At 43.7% G+C, this 27,485-nt stretch overlaps 1 protein-coding gene across 6 annotated transcripts in view; it reads left to right on the forward strand.

The window, feature by feature from the left end:
• The first annotated feature begins 524 nt into the window (after positions 1-524).
• The window catches only part of TMEM44 (transmembrane protein 44), a 54,663-nt gene continuing 27,702 nt past the window's right edge, over positions 525-27,485 (forward strand). The window contains exons 1-5 of one of the 6 annotated variants that reach the window (XM_088444751.1): positions 525-558; positions 6,285-6,411; positions 8,165-8,258; positions 12,196-12,353; positions 18,097-18,183. In XM_088444751.1, coding sequence (XP_088300877.1) covers positions 539-558; positions 6,285-6,411; positions 8,165-8,258; positions 12,196-12,353; positions 18,097-18,183 — 486 coding nt within the window. In that variant the 5' untranslated portion in view covers positions 525-538. Of the gene's footprint in view, positions 559-608; positions 1,015-1,076; positions 1,192-5,853; positions 5,923-6,284; positions 6,412-8,164; positions 8,259-12,195; positions 12,354-18,096; positions 18,184-27,485 lie in introns of those variants that run through there. The other 5 variants (XM_088444748.1, XM_088444747.1, XM_088444752.1 and 2 more) reach the window with 5 other exon arrangements.

Here is a 27,485-nt window from a genome sequence, read left to right on the forward strand (position 1 = left end):
TTATTAGCTTAGTCGTGTTAGGGCCGCATCTAGGGGGGGACTGGAGGAGCACGTGCAACACTGCCAGTGTCCTCCAGCCCTGTGCCACGTCCGATGAGATTTTATTACCAGCGGGCGTCTGGCTCCTTCCCTGCAGCGCCTCGGTAGCCGGAGGCTGGAGTTCTCTCTTGAACTCCAGCTTCCGGCTCTCCCCACGGGCACTATGGGAGAGACGGCATGACTTCTCTCCCATAGTTCCGAGGAGCAGCCAGGCGGACCGGACGGCGGCGGACGTAGTAGTGGGGTTTATGGTAAATATTGTTTTTTGGGGGTTTTTTGTGTAAGCGGCACTACTACAGGGACATTACCATAGGGGCACTGCTACAGGGGGCATTACTATGGGGGAATTAGCAGGGGGATGTCAAATTACTGTCTTGCCCCAGGTGACAAAAATCCTAGTTTCTGCCCTGGCCGTGCAATTAAAATATAATCACACCCGGTAATGTTTTGTAGAAAACTGGCATTTACAGCCGCAGAACTAGAAAAGGATTGCAATGCCATGTCTCACATGAGCAGCAGGTGAGAGGGACAGACTTCCTGCTGCACCTGATTTCAGGGTGGGGCTGGGACGGGAGCCTGCAGCACTTTATGTCCTGCACTATGCAGGGACGTATATACGACATTTATATACGATTGTGCTGCCCGCAGTGTACACACATATCACCACCTACACACAGGTAACTGATGTGATCACAACATGCAGGAATCACGTTACACAGACACGATATAGATATATACTGCTAAGGACTGTGCGATCACACGACTAAACATGGGCTGGCATCCAGTCTCCATGGCGTGAGGCTCCCGGAGACGCATGGATAAGGTCCGTAATGCCAGCGTGGAGGACGGTCGGAACTCTAATTTCGGACTGTGGAGCTGGGACTACTTGATCACCTGCTTCGCGGACGAGAAGATCTGTGTGTCGTTCGGTCTGTGGCTGCTGTCCTGTCTGTTCTGGCTCACCTCCACCGCTCTGTAATGCTCCCTTTCTCTTACTATGCCCAGTCAGTGCTCTGCTTAGGTCATTAACTTAGTGTGCAAGATGAAGCACCGAGGAATGGGGCTCTAGCAACATTCTAATGGTAGTTAAAGCGTTGATGCCTAATGTGGCGGTATCTGGAAAGAATGGGGTACTGAGTGGAGTCACTGCCGGTGCGCACACATATACAGGGACGGATAGTGCTTATATTGCAGTGCGACAGTCGCAATGTTTATTGAGCTATTAGTGATTCACGTGACAATATACTGTAGAGTATAAATATGGGTTTTGTATATTAAGTCTATATTTGTAATGTTGACATATGGTCATATTGTGGACACTGTTTTTTTAGATAAGTATGCCTAGCCCTAACCCCATAGCCCACAGGTTCTCAAACTCGGTCCTCAGGACCCCAAACATTGCACGTTTTCCAGGTCTCCTGACAACATCGCAGGTGAAATAATTATCTCCACCTGTGGATCTTTTAAAATGTGTCAGTGAGTAATGACTGCATCTGTGCAGCAGTTGGGTGACCTGCAAAACGTGAACTGTGTGGGGGTCCCGAGGACCGAGTTTGAGAACCACTGCCATAGCCTATGCCTAATTCTTACCCAAATGCTAATGTCGACATTTTAACTATTTGCCACTGACAACAATATGACTGTATACCTAAAATACTAATGCAAGCACTGTCTATCTGCCTTTATGAGCTTTGTGATCTTTGTAGAAAACAAAACTTCAGTCTTTATACATTGTATTATCCAAAGTAGAGAAAAGCACAATAGAGTTGTATTGCATACCAGAGTAACCACACAATGCAGGATGATTATATAGATCTGAGTGACAAACAGGCGGAAACACCACAGATAAAACCATATATTTAATACAAATTCTCGGTGTATATACTGCACAAACCAATATCATAAAACGTTGGGCACTCCCTTCAAATGTTAACTCATTTCAGATTGTTTGTCCTTGAGGACACACTAACTACAATTGTGCATTAGTTTGCATAAACTTTGCAGTAGTGAATCTAATATATAGGGGTTGGCTACAGGATCCCAGCAGTCAGAATACCGACTCCTGAAGTAAGTAGCCTAACCCGACGTATCGCGGAACATTGAAGGCCGCCGACTGGCATATCTGCTTTTCCGATCCCATCGCTGGATCCCGCGGGCGTCTGTAAATGTATGAGAGCCCTAACCCTCCCCCTAGAGCCTAATACTTACCTTCTGGATTCTGGCGCCGGTATTCTTAGCGCCAGCAACCCAACTGCCGGGATGGTGACTACATCCCATATATAGTATGCTCTAGGACAGTGTTTATCAAACTCGGTCCTCAGGACCCCACAGGTCACGTTTTGCAGGTCTCCCAGCAGGTGCACAGGTGTAATCATTACTCAGTGACACATTTTAAAAGGTCCACAGGTGGAGCTAATTATTTCACTTGATTCAGTGTGGAGACATGGAAAACATGCACTGTTTGGGGGTCCTGAGGACCGAGTTTGAGAACCTGTGCTCTAGGACAGTGTTTCCCAAACTCATTACTCAGGGAGCACTAATGGTGCATGGTTTCATTTTTTTTTTTCTAATTTGGTATATTCATTACTGGCAGGGCCGGATTGAGGATCTAAAGGCCCCCATACATCAGTAATCGATTGTGGCAATTCTGCAATCGATTGTGTATAAAAATCTACAATGTATGGCAGTGATTCCCAACCTCGGTCCTCAAGGCACACTAACAGTCCTGGTTTTAGTGATATCCATGCTTCAGCACAGATGGTTAAATCAAAATAACTAAGGTACTAATTAAGTCACCTGTGCTTAACTATGGCTATCCTTAAAACCTGGACTGTTTGTGTGCTTTGAGGACCGTGGTTGGGAACCACTGATGTATGGGCTTCACAGATCGCAGATTGCAACCAAAAAGTGATTGGAATTGTTAAATCAGATTGTCCAACATGTTGTGGGGCCTATCCATCAGCGATGGATTGCCACGATCCAGCGATGCTGCAACCCGGGATCGCAGAAATCCAACATGTTGGATTTTGTCGATCGCGATCAAAAAATGATCGTGATCGTCAAATCGAGGACATTTAACATGTAATATTTCAGTGATCCTGCGACGGATCACGGAACTTCTATTTTGGTCGGCCAGAATTTCCACCCGGCAGATCGGCATTTCCGCAATCCTGCGACGCGATCAGATGTATGGGCACCTTTAAAATTTCACAGATCGATTGGGGCTGTAAATTGCTAGTGTATGGACATGATCAGCAGATTTTCAGACCGTTACTAGTAAAATGATGGGCCTTTCAAGATTGTCAGATCTGTGTTTGCTGCAATCGATCTGCAAATCACTGAAAAAGATCTGTAATGTATGGGCGCAGATTGCTGGATTGGGAAATCCTAACATGGTGCAATATATCTTCAAATTGTTCAATTGTGGTTTTCAGATTGCTGATGTATGGGGGCCTAAAAAAACCTCCAAATTTGGACCCCTTACCAATCTTGCGACAATGTACTGAGCGCTGCTGAACTCGCTCTTAATTCTCAGTGGATGGCTGAACAGAACAGCCAACATGACCAAGACAAGAATGATTACGTGACCCTCAGTGGACACTGTGGCATTTTACCAGTTACTAGATTCTAATTTAGTTGTATTCTAAGATTAATGTATATCCTTAACCCCTAGTATTACTATTTTATTATTGTGTATATAGCCCATTTTTGTGGAATCTGGTTTAGCTGCACCATTTGTAGTTTTGCACCATATGGTCAATGGTAATTCCAGCAGTGGATAATTTCTGTGGTGCCCCCCACTTCCCTTGATGCCCTAAGCATGTGCTTAATGGTTAATCCAGCACTGATTACTGGCTGACACAGGTGGAGCTAATTATTTGTTATTCTGTGAGGAGAACTGGAAAACATGTACTGTTGATGCTCTCTGAGGAAAGAGTTTGGGAAACACTGCTCTAGGAAATCTCTGTAGCCTGCTGTCATTGGTGCAATTATAGATTTGGCTGCTGTGTGGGCCAGAGATAAAGGGAGGTCTTTGTCATTTGTATCTGCACCGAGCCCCTAAAATAATAAAAATGTCATGGTTTATGGCCGATGTCGAACCAGATGGTTTCCCTTCATCGATGTCTAAGCGTTACCGAATGTTTTATTTTTTTTACAAGTTGCCGTGACACGGAACATATCTCCGGCCCCAGCACCCGCAAAGCCCCATCCCCAGGTTCTGATTGGCCCACAGGCCAGTTAGTCAGAAAACATGGATGACAATCGGTTGGAGAAACCATCGATGGTCATCTGTTGCATGGTTGGTAGCCATCGATGTCTACTTGCTATTTAGCCATCGATGGTAACATACCGATGGCCATTCCTAGTTTCTGCTGCTGGTCTCTTTGCAACCCCTTTCCCACAATTCCCCAAACAACTCGCACACAAGACCAATCTATACCTGGCTGTTAAGGCTCCTGCATTGGAGACCTAATTAAGGGTCATTAAGTAATGGATTTGACAACAAATACAATTAAAATGTAATATTGCTATATAGAAAGATAGATGTATGTGTGTATTTTTATTACAAACTTTCAATAATAACTTTTTGTCCATAGAAGCTTCTGCTCAGTAGAATAGAGCACATTACAGTTTTGTAAGCATTGAATCAACAGACCTCCTATAATTAAAATAAGTTATAGTAGAGGTTCTCAAACTCTGTCCTCAGGACCCCACACAGGTCACATTTCCCAGGTCACCCAACAGATGCACAGGTGTATTCATTACTCACTGACACATTTTGAAAAATCCACAGGTGGAGCTAATTATTTCACTTGTGATTCTGTGAGGAGACCTGCAAAACATGCACTGTTTGGGGTCCTGAGGACTGAGTTTGAGAACCTGTGAGATATAGTTATACATTTCTAGAGCAGTGGTTATTTCAGTTTTGATTCTGTGAGGAGACATGGAAAACATGCACTGTTTGGGGTCCTGAGGACTGAGTTTGAGAACCTGTGAGATATAGTTATACATTTCTAGAGCAGTGGTTATTTCAGTTTTGATTCTGTGAGGAGACATGGAAAACATGCACTGTTTGGGGTCCTGAGGACTGAGTTTGAGAACCTGTGAGATATAGTTATACATTTCTAGAGCAGTGGTTATTTCAGTTTTGATTCTGTGAGGAGACATGGAAAACATGCACTGTTTGGGGTCCTGACGACCGAGTTTGAGAACCTGTGGTCTAGATCACAGGTTCTCAAACTCATGTTTTCCATGTCTCCTCACAGAATTATAAGTGATATAATTAGCTCCACTTGTGGATATTTTAAAATGTGTCAGTAGTAATGAATACATCTGTGCAGCTGCTGGGTGACCTGGAAAACGTGACCTGTGTGGGGTCCTGGGGGCCGAGTTTGAGAACACCTGGTCTAGAGTGACATTTACATTTTCATAGGAGCTCTTGTAGAGATGTGCAATATTTTCCAGTTTGTTTGGAATATTTGCCTCATTCTGTATTTGGACACGCAGTTCTTCACTTTTACTAAAGGAATTCTGCCTTTCGCTGCTCTGTGTGGAATTTCTTCTATTATTTTTTTTCCAGCCTTCCTTTATGTTTCTCCCACATTACAGAGCAGAATGACATAGTTATTGACACAGCTTTATTTATACTTCTGCTAATTTAAAGCAGACTTGGAAGAATTTCTTACCTCTACAAAACAGAATGTTCTGCTCCAAAATTAGCTAAACAAAATTCCATCAAAACCTCTCATCTGTTGTCTTATCTTTGCTGTGTTATCCTTCTTTTTTTTTTTTTTCTATATAGTAATGTTTACTCATGGCGCACTTTCCACATTGTAAGCCTGATGCAGAGGTGGACGCTCATCCCATCGCGGCTGTGTCTGTGTACGCAGTGGTACTGAGAATTTATACTAATGCCGCAGCCCACCAGCTGCATCTCTAATTCACCACTTGTTTACAAAGACCCACAATCAAATCTTCTGAGCAGCTTAATTGATTTAAGTAACTCAGGGAGATGTATCAAAGTTTGGAGAGAGATAATGTACCAACCAATCAGTTCCTAATTGTCACTTTACGGGCTGTGTTTGAAAAATGACAGGCGCTGATTGGTTGGTAATTTATCTTTCTACAAGCTTTGATATATCTCCACTAATTACATAAATCAATAAACTTATTACTATATCTAAATTCCACTTTTGCCTCAATAATGCTAACAATGTCCTTTTCATTCTTCATATATCTTTCAGACAGTTATACTTAAGATGCAAATGTAAATCCAGCCATGAAGAATCAATATTTTGGAATGTTTATGGATTTTTTGGTTCTATGTGTAATACAATTGGGGCCCTTTTGTCAAAGCAGCTCACCATCCAGGTATGTACCATAAAGTAGTGTATGGACGTTGCTGTGAAAGGAGACCTGTCCAGTAATGATGTTTCACACTAAATGCCATTTAAAAGGATGTAAGAATTAGCCACAGCTAGAGGTGTAGCGTGGGTGGACCAACCAGAGCTCATACTCCGAGTGACGGACACCCAGTGGGCTCTCTGCAGACACCAATATAACCTCCCTGCTTAGCTCAGCTGTGCAGAGAAGTAAATATACTGTAGCAGTTGCATCTACTGCACCTAATGCCCCTTTCCTCCACGCTGCTCTTATGCTGGATTGCAGCTTATGATTCACTGATAGGCAGGGAACACAGTGAGGAGGTCCCTGAGATCCTAGCCTATGTTTGAGGCTAGATCCGAGTGGGTAGAAGAACCTGTGACGTCACGGGAAGGGGCAAGACCGATGAGCACTATCCATGTGGACATAGAGAGGGAATAGTAAACTGCCTGAAGCGTGACGAGTGTACACTTTGGGTCCCAATTTGAACCTTGCTCCTTCCCCCTACCATCGCAGGTCACGTGGTTGTGACACCAAAGGTCCCCCAGCCCAGTTCACTTTAAACCTAACTTCTAGCCTATCAATGATAGGGAGGTGCATTAAGGGGCGTCGGAACGATTTTATGTCGGGACGGGAAGGGGGATACGCACTCCGCGCAGGGACTGTAGCGGTGGCCGTGGGCGGTCGTGCTGTGCTTTATAGCAATAGGTTGCACAGCCACTGCAACGCATGTAGGAGGTGGTGTAATGTGCGATGTTTTAACTTAAAGACCGCACATTACACCTCCTCCTTAGGTATGGTCATCGGTGGTTTTCAATCGATTGTGCCATTGGTGATAACCATTGATGGTACAATAACCATCTGTGGTGAACCATCAATGGTTTGCACCACTCGATGACCACCACTGCCGGGTGCACGGCAAGCCGCGTGCCAATCAGAAACTGGAGCGGAGCTATTCGGCCAACAGGGGGCGGGTCTAAGCGCCATTTCATGAGCGGTAAAACAAAACCATCAGGGTGCCATTGATGTCAGAAAACCGTTGGCTCTCTGCAATCGTTGGCAAAACTATCAGCCATAGGTAGTAACCCATCCATATTTGTTAACTAATAGATGGTTGATGGCCATCCCTACTCCTCCTCCTTGCGGTGCAGTGGCCGTTCTGATGCCCATGAGTGCAGCAATAGCTGCAGGGTCGGACTCCAGCTTCTCTATCTACGCCGCTGCTGAAGGTTAAAAGCAACGGAGGATGGGGGATTGACAGGTTTGTGTTTGGGTGGGCAGCGGTGATGGGGGCTCTGAGTGCCATGAAACGTTGCTACACCACTGGTCACATTAGCAAAAAATCCAATGCTGTGGAGCCAAGTGGCTCTCTGCAATATGACTGAATCAATTTATTCAGCAAATAGTGAAGACAAAACAAGTGAATATATATGGTCCAGAGAAGTGTGCATCCAAATGGACCACTTAACATAAAATAGAAGACAAACTGATGTGATAAAGCTATTGTTCCTCCTATAAATCCACTTCTATGTAAATATTGCCATACTTTGATATAACTTGAGATATGTGAATGTAATTAGTGACCCATGTATAGAATACATTTAATAATATGCCAGGACTAAATAGCATACACTAAGTTATTAGTTTAATATTTGTATAAATATTTAGATATTTTAATATAAAGTATTTTTAATGGGTAAATTCAGTTTGTTATATTTGATTTTTTTTCTTGCTTTGATAGGTCATCACAGGGGCGTATATGGCATTATCAGATGTAGTACACTTTATATTAACATTATTCCCAGCATGCAACTTCAATTATAAAGTGAAATCAAGTAGGTACTATATCTCCAGTTCACTCCAAGTACAGAAAATGTACCATTCACTACTGCAACCATTATTTATTTTGGTTTAAACTGATTACCGTTCACAAAGAAACATCATGTCATGTTATGGTAACTATTGTAACAAGTTTATTTGTATTTAGAGTGTACTATTACCATATTGGTTGTATGGGGCATCTGGTCTCTCTTTTTTTTTTTTTTTTTTTATATGTTTTATTACCATATTAAAGACTACCTATACTTGTGAGATGGTATATACATGGTGGACGTAATTAAACTTCTCACTATTCGTCTATAGCTTGATCTAACAATGTCCCCAATTTTGTTAAGGAGACTAATTAGGACAAAAATATCTTTATGAAAAACCTTCCATAAAAAAGAAGAAAGCGCTATCAGTTGGTTAGAATTGAAGAATTTAATTATTTAAAATTAGTAATACCTTTAAAATAAGTGTTAGAGATTGTATTTGTTGTGGACCCGGGGTGGTAACAGGAGTAGACACCAGAACAGGTTTAAACTGAAAGGTGGGTTGTTTAATGTGAATGTTGGTAGACATTAACAATAAGATAAACTAAAGTCCAGTAATAAACAAACTAATATATGTGGCAGGAGGGAACTGTAGTGAGTGGGAATAAACAAATGTCCAGATCAGTGACAGAGATGAATGAGGTGAATCCAGATAGACTGTAAGAGTGAAGTGGATATCCTGGTATGCTGAATAGTGGCTTAGAGGAATATCCGGAAAAGCTGTGATGATGGCTGAAAGGGAAATCCGGTAATGCCGTGATTATGACTGAAAGGAGAATCCTGTAATGCTGTGATTATGGCTGAAAGGAGAATCTGGTAATGCTGTGATGATGGCTGTGCAGGAATGGGTTAACTTAGGAGCCAGGTTCAGGCAGGAGTGAGTCTGGTGGAAGGGGCGGGACTGATCTCCAGTGGAGTGCAAGGCAGAGCGGTGCAGGCTATGCAGGGAGCCGGAGGCTGACAAGGAGCTAGGGCAAGCACTGGAGCAAAAATCTAAGGTACAGGAGCGCAGAGAACTCCCTCTCACAGTTGATGCTGTGAACACGTTGCACTGGCAACTACAGGGCGCTCCAATCACCCTTAAGTACCCAGTAACGAAACGTGATAGGCCAGAGAGAACAGGTCACCCACAGACGATTGGCCTGCTATATCACATGGCCAAAGAAAACATGGTGGCGCTGTGACGCCGAGACGCCACTAGACTTACCCTTGCCAGGATGGCCCAACATTGCGTACATGCAGTGCCAGTCTCCACACACCTGCTCCCCCGCCAGAAGGACTGTGCCACAGCGCCCTCACCGATAAGGACCGCAAACCTCCATGCCGAGAAACCCTAGTCGTGACAATAAGGAATGGTCCTAAATCATGACAATGGTCAAAAAGACTCAATATAATCCCATATATGAGAAATGTCAGATCAATACATTTGTTCAAAAGTGGCTTTCCAACAATTACATAATACACATATTAATTATTCCACATTATCCCGTCTTAGTCATAACTTATACACATAATAATTGACAGATTTATGAAAAGTTAAAACATTAAACCTTGAAAGCGTACTGCAAAAAATCTCAATAATAAGGCCTTATTTATGTCCCAAAAAAAAGGGAATTCCCAGCAAGAAAAAATTGTTGAATATACAGTCCGTTCAATGACTCGGTGATGATGGAACTACTGCTAATTCTGGGTACACGGGCAGGAATCTGCCTCCTCTCACCTCCAGGCCCCAAAGCAGCTGCATCCCCTCCATCACCCCTGGGACAGATTTTAAAGTGATGGATGTTTTCTGATTTATTATTGCATCCTATACAGAGCATTCTGCATCGGATAACCGGTCAATCATAAGTGTTCCAAAGGTGTTCTAGTCAGGATGTCGACAATGAAAATGCCGACACCATAATGTTGACATTTTCAAAATGCATGTTGACAGTCACAATATTGACACATGGAATTATGGTTAGGCTACAGTTAGAGTTAGGTTAGGCTGCAATTAGAATTAGTTTTAGGCTGTATATAATCCTGAATGAAAACATTCAGAACATATCGACATAAGGAATATCGACATTCTGCATGTTGACATATCATAGCACCCCTGTTACAAAGCATTCCCAGTAAAGCGCAATGCGTGTAGGTGTACGGATGTAAAGTAATGTGTATATAAAAGATAAAAATAGACTGCGCTAGTCAACAGAATAGCTACTATTAAGAAACCGGTATTTTGTTCAAAACACAACACACTTTAATATGTGAAACATACAGAAATGCATAAATAGGTTGAGGAGTCGTCTTCTATTCAATAACATAAGGTGCTTGATTAAAAATGAGATATTAATGCTGTTTCCAGTATGTCACCCCAAGATTATATTCTATCTACGGTCAGAGGCTGTCGGGGTGATAGAATTCCCAATATGAGGTCCCTCTTTGCTACAGCTTTGGTGGTCAATTGAAGATGTCTGTGTCCATTTGCATGCATGCTAGTAGTAGGTGCCAACAGTATAAGGAGCCACTTCATCTAAAGCTCAGGCATTGGCTGGTTATAACTCCCATGTGTCTGTTCTGGATAATTGCTGATCGGCTCACCAAAGGGCTGGTGCAGGGCAATACAGGGCAAACCATTGACGCGTTTCACTATGAACGAAGGAAAGTGACTTGCTCTGGAAGTCCATTATACCCCTTTCACACTGAAAATCCTGGGTAATTCACTTTTACCCGGTAATTTGCTAAACAACCCAGGATTTTCCCTGTGTGAAAGGGTCATCCCGGGACTAATGTACCGGGTCTCCGAGCTTGGTTTTTTGCAGGGTCGTAGACCGGGGAATTAAGTCCTGGGTTGACCATTTCACACAGGGAAAAATCCCGGGTTGTTTAGCAAATTACCGGGTAAAAGTGAATTACCCGGGATTTTCATTTTCTTGTGTGAAAAGTGTATCAGACCGAAAATGGCGAAATGCCGGGTAAAAGCTGGGGGTTTTTGCCATTTTTTTCTGTCTGAAAGTGGTATTTATTCTCATCGCAGACATCCCTAATTGTTTACTCAATTGCATTCCAGATGGATCCGGTTGTTTCTTTGATTACAATCCGCTCTTTTGAAACCTACATTGCCTTACAAAGCTATCATAAAAATCAGTTTAATCATAATTATCTTTTTTTTTTATGATTAGAATGTATGCATGTATATATATATATATATATATATATATATGTATATAACAATATTTATCTGAAATAAACTAGGAGAAGATTTTAACTCAGTTAGACTTATCACCAAAACAGTGTATCCACGAAATGTGTATGCACATTTGTATGTAATATCGCATTTATACCGAAATTCCGGGTCTGATCCGGAGGTTGGAACAGGGTTCCAATCCGGATTCAGACCCGGAATTTCCCTGACGCCGACCCAGGATATTCCCGAGTCAGCGCCGTTCACACCGGATCCGGGTCTACATTGACCCGGCTTTTCCAGCGTTGAAGTGGATGCTTGGAGAGGACATCCTCTCCAAGCGCCACTGAAGGCGGGCAATCGGCAGGCATGCGGCACGATCCAGGTCACCCTGACCTGGATCGCGCCGGTTACACTGCAGGGTTTTACGGGTTATTCCCGTGTTAAACCCTGCAAGTTACCTGGGTTGGATTGCCGGGTCACTCCACCCGGAAATCCAACCCTGTCCCCTTTTACACCAAGGAGCTACCTGGGTTAACCCTGTAATAACCCGGGTTTTGGCTCTGGTGTAAAAGGAGTATAAGAAAATAACTTTGAATAAATGTAGCCTTACTGTCAGGACTTATATAAAACACTTATGAAGGTCATATTAGCAGTAGATATTAACAGGTACACTTTATGAAATATTTTACAAGAATTTCAGAATAAACATATATTTTTTTAATTATTCTGTAGGTCGCCGGAATTCCAGAGCACGAAGACAACTGAAGCCTATCTTACCTGCTCTGTCCCTCTCTTTGTGTATAAGTTTGGGGTATTACTCGTTATTTGTAAACGATCCACCTGTAGTTCTGCATTCTCCCCATAGACGGCTGCTGGGGACAGCTCTGCAGGTAATTATCCTCTGCAACTTAGTACATACAACTGTATAGACAAAGTAGTGAGTGTGATGTTTAATCTTTGGCAGGAATAAATATTGTGCCTCTGCTGATCAGTGCTCTGTTATAGAACAAAGACATTGTTGATATATTCAGTGTTTTCTTTATTGTGCATCTTGTTTTAAAACACGTCTGATTTTACGTTAAAAACCTTCTCAAAGACATTCAGAAAAATATATTTCAATACTAATTATTGGAAATTATGTATTCAAGCTTTATCAATTGCAAATATAATTTCTAGTTTAATACCGATAATCGTTATCTGGATTGGTCTGAATTAAACTGTGCAGCAGTACAAAATCCATTTATTTCCAAACTTTTCAGGAAGAATTGTAAATATTTCCTACAATACCATTTGTTGGAATGCACATCGGGGCTTCTTTGGCAACAATGGTGGAACTGTATTATTATTAATAATATGATTATTATAAAAAATATAGAACTTACAAAAATAAGCAGTGCTTTATAATGACACAAACAATACAGTATTACATACAAGGACATGAAACAGAAGTTGCTTAGATTACAAGAGGAGTGTTGGAACACTTGGTATGTAAGGTAGCGGAGGTTTATGGTCATAGTTTCTCTACAATCCTAGATCCATACTAGGATTTAACTTTAAGGCGTCTATGTACTAATAATCACGGTACTGCTGCGATTATTATGTACTTGACTCGCCAGGGATATTTTAATTTTTAATAAAAATATCCCGGCTATGTACTACAGGGAACTCGCAGGGACAGTGGTTACGGTAACCACTGTCACCGCGAATTATATCCCTGGAATATAGGAGACTTCTTTCACTGAAGTGAGAGACTTTCCCGGGGGAAGCTGACACTGCGCCTGCGTACAGCGTCAGCTTCCGGAACTGCCCGGGGCTGCGGGGGAGAGATTGAAAGATCCCTCTCCTGCACCAGGAGGCCCCATAGGCAAACAGTAGTTTACACCATCTGAAGATGGTGTAAACTACCGGTGCTAAACTGTGAAAAGCTTCGCTATTGATAATAATGGGGACCATGATCTGCAGCGCTAATTAGCACTCTGCCGGAGTTTTCTGTGAAATCTCCTGCATTGTGCTATTAGTACATAAGATAGATACATAAAATTATGCAGAAACTGCAGTTTCTGCATAATTTTATGTGAAAAACGGCTTGATACATAGAAATCAGTATGGCCGGCGGTTCGATAACAGCAGAGTTCCCGGCAGCGGAAGCCCGACAGTGCTGGAAATCCTGATCATGGATAGGTAAGTACTAACTAACCCAGTGTTGGCTAACCTTGACACTCCAACTGTTATGGAACTACATAACCCAGCACGCACTGCTACAATTTTGCTATTAGGGCACGCTAAAACTGTGGCAGGGCATGCTGGGATATATAGTTCCACAACAGCTGGAGTGTCAAGGTTAGCCAACACTGAACTAACCATAACCCTCCCGGGGGGGTGCCTAACCCTAAGTCCCCCCCCCGAGTGCCCTAAACACCCCCCCCCCCACCCCCAGCGCGGCTGTCCGCTCGCGGTGTCCGGCATCTCTTCGATCGGGATGCCGGACGCCTGTCTCCCGGCGTTGGGGAAATGTCAGGCGTCTACATCTAGACACCCGGCATTTCATCCCTCGCTGGGATATGACAGTTGGGAAGCCGGCTGCCGGTATTAAGGCAGCCGGCTTCCCGATTGTATACCGATACTTAGGCCCCTAAGTCTCATATTTATTATCCTGCTTGATAAAAATATCTTGTAGAGAACACAACATGCATTTATTCTCTCATAAAAATTGAAATTCGACAACCTTTAATCATTCGCTTCACATCTGGAGCAGTTTGGTTTCATCTTTCAGCCATACATCCATTAATGCAGCTGTCAACATTATTTAATAAACTGAAGATTCATCCTGTGTCCAGTATACTGATCTCTTGTTATAGAGTTTTTAATATGTGGTATTACCAGGCTGGTGAATTATCTATCTCAACATTGCAGCCATTGTTATTGATGCATCAGTGAATACGCAAAGCCTTGTGTCTGGCAGGAGTCCAGTCTATATTACAGCACAATGAAACTTTGTTATCAAGGGACATGCAAAGACTATACTGTATTTATTATGTAAGAACATCTAAGATAGCAATAGAGGACAAACATAAAGAATACAAAGATAATGTACATCTATTTACTGAGCCTTTAAACTTTTGCTTCTCTTTAAATACTTTTGTCTTTTACATACAAGCAAAAAACCCTCAGTTTTAAAGTTATATTAGATAGAAGAAAGTTTGCATTATCATTTGCAGATATCATAAATATTTCATTTCCTGTTCAATGCTATATTAACCAAGTAATTTCTCAAGATATTTGTGGGTTTAGGGGCCTATTTATCAAGCTATTTCATAAAATTATTTAAAAACTGCAGTTTCTGCATAATTTTATGAATTGTAGCTTTGTACTAAGGGGCCTATGTATTAATAATCGCGGTACAGTCGAGATTATTGACAATCCAACTCGCCATGATTATTGTCATTTTTAATGAAAATATACCGACTATGTACTACTGGGACCTTGCGGTAACCATTGTCCCCACGAGTTATATCCCTGGCATTTCGGAGTAGCCTTTCACTGAAGTGAAAGACTTTTCCAGGGGAAGCTGACACTCCGCATGCGCACAGCATCAGCTTCCGGGACTGGCTGGGGGCTGCAGGTGGAGAGGTCAAAAGATTTCACAGAAATCTCTGGCAGAGTGCTAACTAGTACTGCAGATCGCAGTCCCCATTATTATCAATGAGGGACTGCAATCTCAGCCCCAAGTACCAAGCTCCAGAAAGCAAAGGTTTTCAGAGTTTGGCCCTGTTAGCTTACACCAGTGTTTCCCAAACTCATTGCTCAGGGAGCTCTAAACAGTGCATGTTTTCCAGGTCTCCTCACAGAATCGCAAGTGAAATAATTGGCTCCACCTGTCGATCTTTTAAAATGTCAGCCAGTAATGTCTACACCTGTGCACCAAGTAGGAAAAATGGAAACCATCCACTCTTATGCTGGCCATACACAAGACCAACTTTCATCAAACCATCCAACTAGTTGGTAGGTTGGAATGAAAATCCGGTAATGCATGGGAACAAATGACAATCAGCCATTTGCTCCCAAACACTGGAAAAGGGATGAAAGCTGTTGTTCAGACAGTTGTTTAAATCAAACCGATGTAACCAACTTCCCTGAATGACCTTTTCCGTGTTTTCTGGTGTTTGGGAGCAAATTGCTGATTTAGACCCTCCAACTATACCGATGTGGCCGGTACAGTACCGTTTTTTAATGGTCTGTACCGGCAAAACAGGCGCTGTACCGATTGTACCAGATGAGTACAATCTCCTGAAATCTATAGCAGCGCTGCGGGGACACAGACTCCCACAGCGCTGCTGAGTGACAGGTGGCTCCGTCCGCCGTAGTTCTTGGCAGCAGACGCTGACATTACCACCAGGGCCAGCTGCCTCCAGCCTTCAGTACCCGTGGACACGCCCCCTTTATATATGACCACGCCCCTGTACCGGATCGCAACTGAAAGATGTTGGAGGGTATGCTGATTGTCATTTGTTCCCGTACATTACTGGATTTTCATTCCAATCAACCAACTAGTAGGATGGTTGGAGAAAAGTTGGGCTGGTGCATGGCCAGCTTTAGTGTTCTCTGAGTAATGAGTTTGGGAAACACTGGTTTACACCATGTTCAGATGGTGTAAACTGCTTTATGCCTATGGAGGCTTACAAGCAAGAGAGGGATCTTCCAATGTCTGTCTTGCAGCATATCCGGCTGGTGGCGGTAATTGATACTGTGTGCATACGCAGTATCACCTTCACCCAGAGAAGTCGTTCAGACAAGAAAGACTTCAACTAAATGCCTGGCTAATCACTCGCAGGGAGAGCAGTTTCCTTACATTGGCTGTGATACTGAGTTGAGACAAATAAAAATGATTGAATTAGCACCTGGACAAGCCATGTTGCAATGCAGGGGGTGCAAATAGCATTTTTTCATGCCTGGTAAATACTGCCTCCATTTGCATGTAGCCCACAAATACTGCACAGCTTTATTTTTACACTGCAATTTAGATGTGAGCTAGAACCCGCCCCTCTCAATCTAAATCGTATAAAGTGTGAATTAATCCCATTATATTCGTGAAGTTTTAAAGTAATAGTAATAAACAAACCACTGACACATTGGGTGGGTGAGTGATGCACTATCTCTATGTGGGGAGGGGGGGGGGAAGGGTAAACAGAACTGTGATTGTACTGGGGGTGCAAATAAGGCCGAAGTGGGGGAAATGTAAATTTATTTCTAGTACTCTTGTACAGACACAGTGCTGATAACTAGATAATTTCAGGTGGAGTCCTTTTGGAACACCCTTTTAAAATAGTATAATTGTAGTACACCATTATACTCTCCAACTGAATGTGTGTTGGCATCTCTCCAGTAATTATGTTTGCTTTACTTGTATATTGTGTCTGTGGTGGGCGGTGCCTTGGGGCCTCCAAAAGTGAAACAACCTGTAGGAAGTCACGTATTAAACAGCTCGTGTAACCACCTAGTGGGCATGTATGCAATGTGCTCCCAAAGAGATGAATATACTGTACATTTTCAAGTGTGGTGATATGGAAACTGAATAAGCATTGTTCAAGAAAAACTCAATACAATCATGCTTCAATGCAAGCACACACAGACACAAGTACAAAAGAGTATGGACATGTAGAATAAAATAGATTTTTATTTCTTTGGGATGTACAGTATTCCACAAGTTAGATGCATCGTTTCAATGCCTGTAGGTAAATACCCTACAAATGTAATAAACTATAGACATATAATTTTTCTTTACGTTTTAGTGCCACATCATTAATGTATCCAGAATTATTTTTTAATTTTATTATGAGTAGTAGCAGCAGTTTTTATGTGTTTTTACATATATTGGGGGAGATGTTTCAAACCTTGGAGAAAGATAAAGTACCAACCAACTGTTAGAAGCTCTCCCATTGTATGGCAAACGTAAAGAATGAGCATGTAATACCCCTTTCACACCACATTCCCGGTTCGCAACCGGGATTTTGTACACTGATCCATCCCGGGTGAGACCCCTTTCAGTCTGGTGGCCCGACCCGGCTTATTGCTGGGCCGATGACGTCACCTCCATCCTGTGCCGAGCCAGCGGATCATCTCTAAGCGCCAGCTCTTCCTATCCTGTGAACAGGACCCGGGTCGCATAGACCCGGGTTACCCGTTCACACTGCAACACGAACCAGGTTCAACCTATGTTCAACCCTGCTCGTTACCTGGGTTGAAATGCCAGGTCGCTGCACTATAACCTGTGTTGCTGCGCATTCACGTGAAATAACCCAGGTTATTGCTGTCAGTGTGAAAGTGGTATTGGTAACCTATTTCATTCATCTATTGTGCAATTTCTCTATTTGTATCTTGTGTACTGTATGTACAGTCACATTGTCTAAATGAATGGACAAATAGTACACCTACTATTGGTTACATAGCCTTACCACTATGGACTGCATTTAAATAAGTAACAATATTACAAGGTAAAATGTTTGGGTCTCGTCGGCAGCTGCTGTGAGGATAATATTGACAAATAATACTCCAACACATCTGTGCAACTATCGCCTAATTGAACTACCTCACTGGATGAAAGACTTAATAACCTATGTTTTGTTTTTTTGTAAGGAAAATACAGATGTTGTGGGATTTACACTTGGGATTTTTGCTGTTGTTGTATCTTGGACAATAAGAGTGCCTGTCATCACTGAAGTAGTAAGTAGACCTCTCAATACGTCATCATCGGCATAGTTGCCTGTTGTCCATACAGTAGTTGCAGACATTTTGTCCCTGGAAGTTTTGTTTCTAAATACGTATTTTCATAATGACCATTGAAGCCACGGGCCTGAGCCATATGGCTAAAATGGCGGAAGCCGTTAAACTTCCCATGCTGTGGTGCCATCAAGGGGAAATGTTTGCGCTATGCACGTAACTTCTAAATATGTAGACAAATGCTGGGCAATGGGTACTCCCATTTTCAAACAGTTGATGGCTGGTGCAGAATAGTTAAGGGGGAGATATATCAAACCTTGGCGAGAGATAAAGTACCAACTTATCCGCTTCTAACTGCAATTTTACAGGCTGTGTTTGAAAAATGATAGTTATAAGCTGATTGGTACTTTCTCTCTCCACTTTATTTCTCTCCAAGGTTTGATACATCTCCCCCTAAATCCCAGTGTTGTGCAGCTTGGTGGCCCAGTGATTAGCTTGCTGCTTCATAGCACTAAAGTATTTGGTTCTATTCCCACCAGGGCCCTATATGTGTGGAGTTTGCAAAGGTTTCCTCCAGGTATTCTGGTTCCTCCCACAATCCAAAAACCTACTGATGGGTTAGTTGGCTTATGGCAAAAGATTAACCCTAGTGTATATGTATGTGTACACTGGAGCAGGGACCGGTGTGGATGACCAAATATTAAAGTGCTGCAGAATAAGTGTGCGCTATATAAATAACTGTTAATAATAAATGTACTGAATTTGTAATAATAGTATTTTTGATAGTCGTATTTTGTGATCGTATACCATCAGACCATGCACGACGACCATGGTCACTGTGGCTGTGAAAGCTATTTTATTCAGCTGGACCTCATGGGCCTCTCCAAGGTTATCTACTGTTACACGGCTACTTATGGAACTACTTTGTTTTGATAGAAAAGCCACCGTCCCTGCTATTGAACAGGGGGTAGTGTGGTTTCCTAGGAAATGGGATTTTTTTATTACTCGGTGGGATACCCAGACTCAATCTCACATGTAGAAGCTTTTTGAAAATACGACATGGTACCTTTACAGAAAATTGGATAATGCCCCCTAATTGATCCTATGTCTGCTTTTTGTATGTGCTACATCATTTGTTAGTTCACATCACTTGCTTCCCCCCCCCACTCCCCCCAATATTTTTATTTATGTTGTTTTCTAAGTGTTGCATGCATTTTTGCTCTTCTCTGACTAGTACTGTATGTACGGCACTTCTTGTGTATAGATGGACGTTTCTTGTGCTTGCCTTGTGCACTTTCTTGAAAAACAAAGACAAGTTTAAAAAAAAAAAAAAAAAAAAAGTGTTGCAACACGTCTAATGGTAGGTACACACTGGGCGATATTACTGAGCGACTGCACGATTACGACATCGTAATCGTGCAATCGCTCAGTAAACGTGCACAAATCGTGCACTTTTATGTCGGAAACGACCAGTGATGCGCACTCCCGCTGGTCGTTTCCGACATTGTCCATCGCCTGAACATGCAGCACAACCTGACGACCTCGTCAGGTTACTGCATGTTGGGGAATGGGGGAGAGAGCCCGGCGCTGAACGATATCGTTAATGATATCGTTCAGCGGCTGTGCTCAATGTCACGAACGACATTGAGCACAGCCTGCCGGGGAAACACTACACGATATCACTCAGGGAGCATATTGTGTAGTGTGTACGCACCTTTAGACCCTGACATCTGAACTGCACAGGTTAGTGCAGCTGGAAACATACATGCTGTGTATGGAGGAAGGTGACGGGCTGGACTAAATTGCCTGGGAGGACACATTTTGCCCACTCCTGCTCTAAAATTATTCCATGTCAAGTGATCCAGGACAAAAATGACCTTACCATTTTATTTTTATTCTCTGCACACATTTATTACTGTCTGTAAGAGTCTCAAATATATATATATATTTTTTTTTCAATAGTAAAAAAAAAATCTCCTGTAGTTTCTGAGTTATAAGGGTGTGAAACGTCAACAATCTACAAATTGTGGCACTTGCGAGCATACAAAATAATAATTGTCTCGGACATATAAAAAACAAATTTTCTTCAAAACATAACAAGCTTTAATTTGATATACCATATGACTAGGTATAAGGAAGTCAACATTTCAAAGGTCACAGTTTCAAACATTTAAATTTAGATTGACCAAAATCTATGGTTTAAAATAAAAAAATAAAAAATTGTTTATTCCTTGATGTTTTAAGATTGAGATCCCAATTTTAAATTCGGTATGGACAGTGTAATCTTATGGTTTTAGTAATTTTTGCTTTTAGTAACATATGAAAATTTCGGATTTTGTGCTACCTGGTAATCAAATATAAAAAAAAAATGTTGACTGTTTTGGGCTTGCTACTTTCTCTTTCATTCTAATCTGGTGAACACTGACGTTGGTATATGAGGGAGAGGCTGAGGAGTAGGCACTAATATAGTTAACTGCTGAAACTCCCCCACCCTTATGTACCCTACCCCTAGCTCCTGTTATTTTTTAATGCCTGCAGGAGGGGCACGAAGTTAGGTAAGTTTAGGATTTTATATTTAGCTTCTTTATTAGGTGTCTGAATTCCCGTTATTGGATCAGACTAGGTAGGTGCGGGTAAAAGAAAAGCGCAGGTTACCAGCATATGGGAGCCCGACGCCTGGCATACCGATCGAAGTTAAGCCGGGAGGCGGGCGCGGACAGCCGCAGGGGGGAGTAGGTTAGGGGCTCCTGGGGGGGACTGAGGGTTAGGGTTAGGCTAGGGGAGGTTAGGATTAGGCACCCCCAGGGGGAGGTTAGGGTTAGGCCCCCCCCCGGAAGACTTAGGTTTAGGCTGTGAGGAAGGGGGGCTTGGTTTAGGTACTTAGCGGGGGGTTAGGGTTAGGCACCGCTAAGGGAGGGTTAGGGAGGGGTTTAAGTTAGTAAATGGTTAATATACTTAATCGGGATCTTCACTGCCGGGTTCCAGCGTCCGGCGGTATTTCATACCGATCCCCCTCAACCCTCTCAACAACGGGACAAGATACCACTTGGACGAATTTTGTCAGATCCTGGCCTCTATTGCGGGTTGCCTGGCGGTCCTGGCTGCTTTACCCCATATGGGGTTACCTCAACAAACCATCCTTCCCGCTCAGGGTATCCCGCATTGTTTGCAGTCTACTCCTGTTCCACAGTCTGTAACTCCCTACCAGGGATTTCCGCAGTATATGCAATCCCCTTCGGTATCACAACAGTCTGTCAGTCCCTGGAAGGGACTAACACAAGCTATACACCCTGGGTGGATGTTTTCTCTAGTTCATTTCAGAGTTTGGCACCTCCCTCTTCGGCGTTTCAGACCATGTTGCGGAATGAAAGACCTAAGAAGGCATCTAAACGCCCTGTATTGTCGTCACAGTCTACACAGCTATCAGACACAGCAGTGTTGTCGGATGATGGGGAAGTGGATGAGGCGTCTGATTCTGATTCCCCTTCACAGGAGGTGGAGCCTGAATCAAGTTTTAATTTTCCGGCTTTGGTGCGGCTGGTCCGATCCATACTAGATATAGAGGATGACATTCCTGCCCCTAAATCCAAATACCATTAGTTTAAACAGGTAAAGGTGACTTCGGCAGTTTTTCCACTCTCTGATCAGCTGGTAGATCATATGGCGGAGGCTTGGCAAGCACCTGGTAAGAGGTATCAGCCGCAAAAGCATTGGCCTCATGTTATCCATTCCCTGAGGGACACTGTAAGAAGTGGGAATCACCTCCTGTGGTGGATTCTCCTGTTACTCGCTTAATAAAAAGTGCCACGCTGCCCATGCTTTCCATTTCTTCCTTGAAGGATTCTACAGATAGGAAGGTGGAGATGTGACTGAAATCAATTTATTCTCACTCTGGAGCGGTTGCCCGTCCGCCCATGGCTATCTCATGGATGGCTAAGGTAATAGAAGGTTAAGCAAATGTTCTGGAGGATACTTTGCCCAAGGAGGCTCCTGAGACTCAGAGGTCATTGGTGGGCCACATTAGAGATGCGGCTGCTTATATTGGTGAGACTTGTTTGGATGCCAGTCTACTGACCTCCAGAGTATCGGCCGTGGCTGTGTCTGCTCGCCGCTCCCTGTGGCTGTGCTCCTGGTGGGCAGACGCTGACTAAAAAGGGCCTGGAGGCCTTGCCCTACAATGGGGAGATATTGTTTGGCCTGGACCTGCACAAAATTGTAGACACACTGGGGAGATCTAAATCGGCATTTCTGCCATCAGCATCTGCACCTTCCAAGGCTAGAATCTCTTCCTTTCGGTCCTTTTGTCCTCAAGGAAAACCCAAAGGAAAGTCTTTCCCTAGGCAATCTGCGACCATAACTACCATCAAGCCTAAGAAACAAGCCTGGAGTGCAAGACGCCCTGCTTCCAAGTCTGAGGATAAACCCTCAGCCTGATGGGATGGGCTTCCCACTCAGTACCCCCAGTGCTGGTGTCAAACCAGCAAGGATGATTGGTTAAATTAAGTGGCTCTCAGGTATACGCTCTGTCATTCCCACTGAGACCTCCCCACCAGTTTTTCTGTACAAGCCGTCCTTCCGACAAGAACAAGGCCTTGCAGATCCCGGAAGCCATAGAGTCCATGCTGAAATCAGGGGTAATTGTACCAGTCCTAAAGAGGGACTGGTTATTATTCTACTCTGTTTCTGGTTCAGAAGCCGAATGGGTCTCATCGGCCTATCCTCAACCTCAAATCTTTGAACAAGTTCCTCAGCCCAAGTTCAGGATGGAAATTCTACATTCTATCATACTGGCTATGGAACCTGGGGATTACATGGTATCACTGGACATTTAGGATGCTTACCTACATATCCCCATAACGTCTTCTCACCAGCGTTATATATGGTTTGCTATTCTGCACCAACACTTCCAGTTTCGGGCGCTGCCCTTTGATCTATCCACGGCTCCAAGGGTCTTTACAAAAGTTATGGCTGTCATGGCAGCCCATCTGGGGAGTCAGGGTGTACGACTCCTGCCATACCTGGATGACCTCTTGCTAGCGGGTTCTGCAGAGGTGCTTCACCACCACCTATGCCTGACTATCGTTTGTCTACAAGCGTACGGGTGGCTGTGAGGGAATTAGGGAGGACTTCTTCCAATTTATCAAAGGATGGTTCATTTGGGAGCCTTTCTGGATTCTCATCAGTAGAAAGGCTTCCTAACTCCAGAAAAGACCTCCTTGCTGCAACTGCGAGTGCGCAGATCTCTCCGCAGTCGACGGTTGTCCATACACTCGGTGATGCAGGTTCTAGAATCCATGGTGCCCACACTCGACATGGTGAAATACGCTCAGTTTCATTCAAAGCCCCTGCAGTGGCTTACCCTCTGCAGATGGAATGACTTGGCCCACCGGATCAAGGGTCAGACGATGGTGCTCTCTCCGGAGGTGCGCCTGTCTCTGTCTTGGTGGCTACTGACACCTTATCTCACAAACTGTCACCCCTTCTGGATCCTGGACTGGGTACTCCTCATGACGGACACCAGTCTCCGGGGTTGGGGAGCAGTGACCGGGCCGCACTCCTTTCAGGGCCGTTGGACAGCAGTCAAAGCAGCCCTGCCCATCAACATATTAGAACTTCGGGCCGTGTGCAGGGTCCTCAGGTTGGCAAATCACATTCTGCACGGAAAGCCTATGCAGGTTCAGTTGGCTTACATCAACCATCAAGGAGACACTCTAAGTCGGGCAGCTGTGACAGAAGTGTCACGCATTCTGACATGGGCAGATTGTTGTAATTCCCTGCCTAGATGAACTGCTGATCAAAGCTTCATCAGTGCTCAATCTCTGCAACTCTCGACTTCCACGGCTGGGTCCTCAACCTGTCCAAGTCCAATCTGGTCCCTGCTGGGAGGATGGCATTTCTGGGCATTCTCTTTGACACCCTGTGTCAGTGTGTGTTTCTGCCAAGGGGCAGGTACGAGTCATTTTTAAGTCTTCACAGGGTGTCCATACTACGCTGCATGCAGCCACATTTGAGGCGGTTCCTTTTGCACGCTTCCATTCCTGACCTCTTCAGAAATTTATCCTGCAGCATTGTAGAAGGTAGGATTCCTGCCTAGATCATATCCCCACCCCCTCCCCCCTGTCTTTACAGCCGCACCGATCCCTGAATTGGTGACTCTGCACTCCCAAACTGTCCAGGGATTGTCAATTTTTTCCTTGCAATAGGACAAAAGTCACAATAGATGCCAGTCTCCAGGGTTCCACTTCCAGGGGGTTTGGTCACTGGAAGAGAGAAAGCTCTCTATAAATGTGCTAGAACTGCGAGCAGTTTTTCGTGTTCTGGTACAGGCACAACATTTTCTCAGGGGCAGGCCCTTACATGTACAATCTGACAGTGCCACGGCGATGGCATACATCAACAGAGAAGGAGGAAACATGGGCAGGAAGATTTGTACCGCCCATATCAGCCATTTTTATTCCAGGGTGAACAACTAGGAAGCCGACTTTTCTCAGTCGACACGGGGTGAAGGTGACTATTTTTTTTTTTTTATTATTATTATTTTTTTTTTATTATTATTTCAGATAAGCAATTCTATCTCTCTTATACCTGGAGCATTTTTTCCTATATATAAATTTTAATTAGTGTGTCTTTTTATGTCAATTGGAGTCCTATTAAAATATAGCAACACTAATTTTGCTGGGACTTTATGTTGAATTCTTTCAAAAAATACAGATAAGCCATTTATATTTATTTTGGTACGGGTCCACTTATAGTTATTTGCACTCATTGGTGGTGTTTCACACATTATTGCACTAGGAGGCGCCCTTGTTTTATTTCAGATTTTAAGGTGTTGGTGTACACTTGGATGAGGAGCTTGGCCGTCCCTTTCCTATGCATTTAATTTTTTAGATTGTGTTATAATTATGGTGAGCCCAAGGGACCCATCACTTTAAAAAATTGGGGTCCTACTCCACTGTTTTTGGGTCCCATCACCTATTATTGGGGGCTAGGGCAGGCAGCAGTTGGTACAGTGCTAGGGTCAGGTAGCAGTTGGGATAGAGAGGGTTAAGGGCAAGCAGCAGTTGGGGTAGAGCAGGGTGGCTAAAGGCAGGGAGAAGTTGGTAGAGCTGGAGCTAGAGGGCAGTAAAGGCAGGCAGAACTGGTGATAGGGAGGGGTAAGTGCAGACAGCAGTTGCAACAGTGCTGGGGGCAAGGAAGAGGTTAGGGGCAGGCAGTACTAAGGGTAGGGAGGGGTGTAAGGGTAGATGGCTGGGATAGTATTGGGGGCAAGGAGGTGGTAAAGGACAGGCAGTGCAGGGGTAAGGTGGGTGGTGCAAACCATTTACAGTCATGGTAAATGGGAAATACACACCGCTACGCAGTCGAGGACAAGGGAAAGAATGCACATCGTTCAGACATATCATGTCAGCTGTGCTGCTCAGCAGATGGCAGATATATCTGCAGATATATCTTGTCGTTGTGCTGTGTGTACACTTGCAGCAGAGATTACAGATGATGGTGGTTCAGTGTGTATGAACATCCATCATTTGCAGATATATTTAAGGTCACTCAATCTGCAGATATATCTGTCAAGTGTGTACCCCTCTTTACACAGTCAGGATTAGGGGGGCCTGCACACTGTTACACAGTCAGGGTTAGGGGGGGTGGGGGGGAGTGCGCACAGTTACAATGTCGGTATTGGGGGGTGGCCACAGTAACACGGGGGGGGGGGATGCGCACAGTTTCACAGTCTGGGTTGTGTGGGGGGGGGGGAGTGCGCACAGTTACAATGTCAGTATTGGGGGTGATGCGCACAGTTACAATGTGAGTGTTGGGGGGGTGGCCACAGTTACACAGTCAGGGAGGGTTAGGGGGGATGCACATAGTGACACAGTTGGAGTTAGGTGAGACTCTGCACAATGGTAACCGTAGGCTGTAAGTGAATGACCTATCTTTGCTCAGGGTCTCCACTACTTCACCGGCCATCAGAGCTCGCTATCCCGGAAGCACATCCCCTGTACACGCTGAAAGTGCCCCCAGCAGCGTCCTTCTGACCGCTGTCCCTTTATCACCGCTGGATACAGAGTCCATCTGGAGAACGTGCTGGCGGGCATGGAGGGCCCGCCAGCACGGGCGGAGTGGTGTCAAACGGCAATTAAATCAGATGCTGTCGAAAGCTATTGGTTGATGAGAATCCGTTGGTGTGATTGGAGAAGACAACGCCAGTGGTGATTGGCTGCTGCAGCGCTGCACACAGGCAGCACACACAGCGCTTCCTTAAAACCCGGGTCCCCAACTTGCTGTAGCGCGTATTTTGCGATCACTGCACACACCCTCAGTGGGGGCAGGGGAGCCGAGATGACAGAGAGGGGGATGGGGAACAGAGATGATAGATGGAAGATGACAGATGATGGAAGGTTGACAAAGATGAGAACATTGAGGGATTGGATTTGAAAGACACAAAGGGATGAAGCTATATGGCGACCACAAAAACTAGCAACCTGATAAACGACAGGTCAAAAATACTAGTTAGAAGTTGAGCTTTGTTTTGTTTTCCTGAAACTGAAAAAAATTAAAACCAAATAAATTATTTGGGTGGTAATATAAATCAGAGTATTTTTTTCACAATAATTGCCTGCAGTGGGATTTATTGTTACTTGGTTGTTGTTCCAACGGAAGGATTGAGCATCATTATGCATCACAAAAGAGTCATTTTCTGATAAATCTTTATTCTCATTTTCTTTAAGCTAGTTGTATGCAGATTGCTGTTCATTTATAAAAGAATGGGGTTTTTTTTCACAGAAAGTGTCACCAAAATCTACAGTAAAACTGCACCTCTCAACTGACAGCCACTGATTGTACAGAACACTTTCTTGCATTGCATCTTCCAATTTATTAATCAGTTTTTCCTTTAACTGATCTGTACCTGGACAGTTGTTACGTTCATGCATATGGAATAAATGTGGGCATACCCATTAGTTTGCAAGGTATACTTTTTAGTCGCTAATACCATATGTGTCCTGTCATCCAACAACATCTCATTTGGCTTTGCTCCACCTATCATTAACTTAACAGTCTGTGTAGTGCACCACTTTCACCTGCTAAAGCTAGGTACAGACTGTCCGATTTTTATTTTTTTGGATCGGGCAGACAAACTGGGCAACTTTTTTATGGCAAAACGAAAGCCACAATAAACAAGACTTTCGGCCACACCACAGATTTTGCATACGTCCACCCGTAAGGAAGATGACATAGTCATGGGAAAACCTAGATAATATGGGCAGATTATTGAGAATGCACACACTGCTCAAATTGAGGCTGAGAGT

Source organism: Taudactylus pleione, unplaced genomic scaffold (genome assembly GCF_031769625.1).
Source record: "Taudactylus pleione unplaced genomic scaffold, aTauple2 ptg000372l, whole genome shotgun sequence".
Classification (NCBI taxonomy): domain Eukaryota; kingdom Metazoa; phylum Chordata; class Amphibia; order Anura; family Myobatrachidae; genus Taudactylus; species Taudactylus pleione.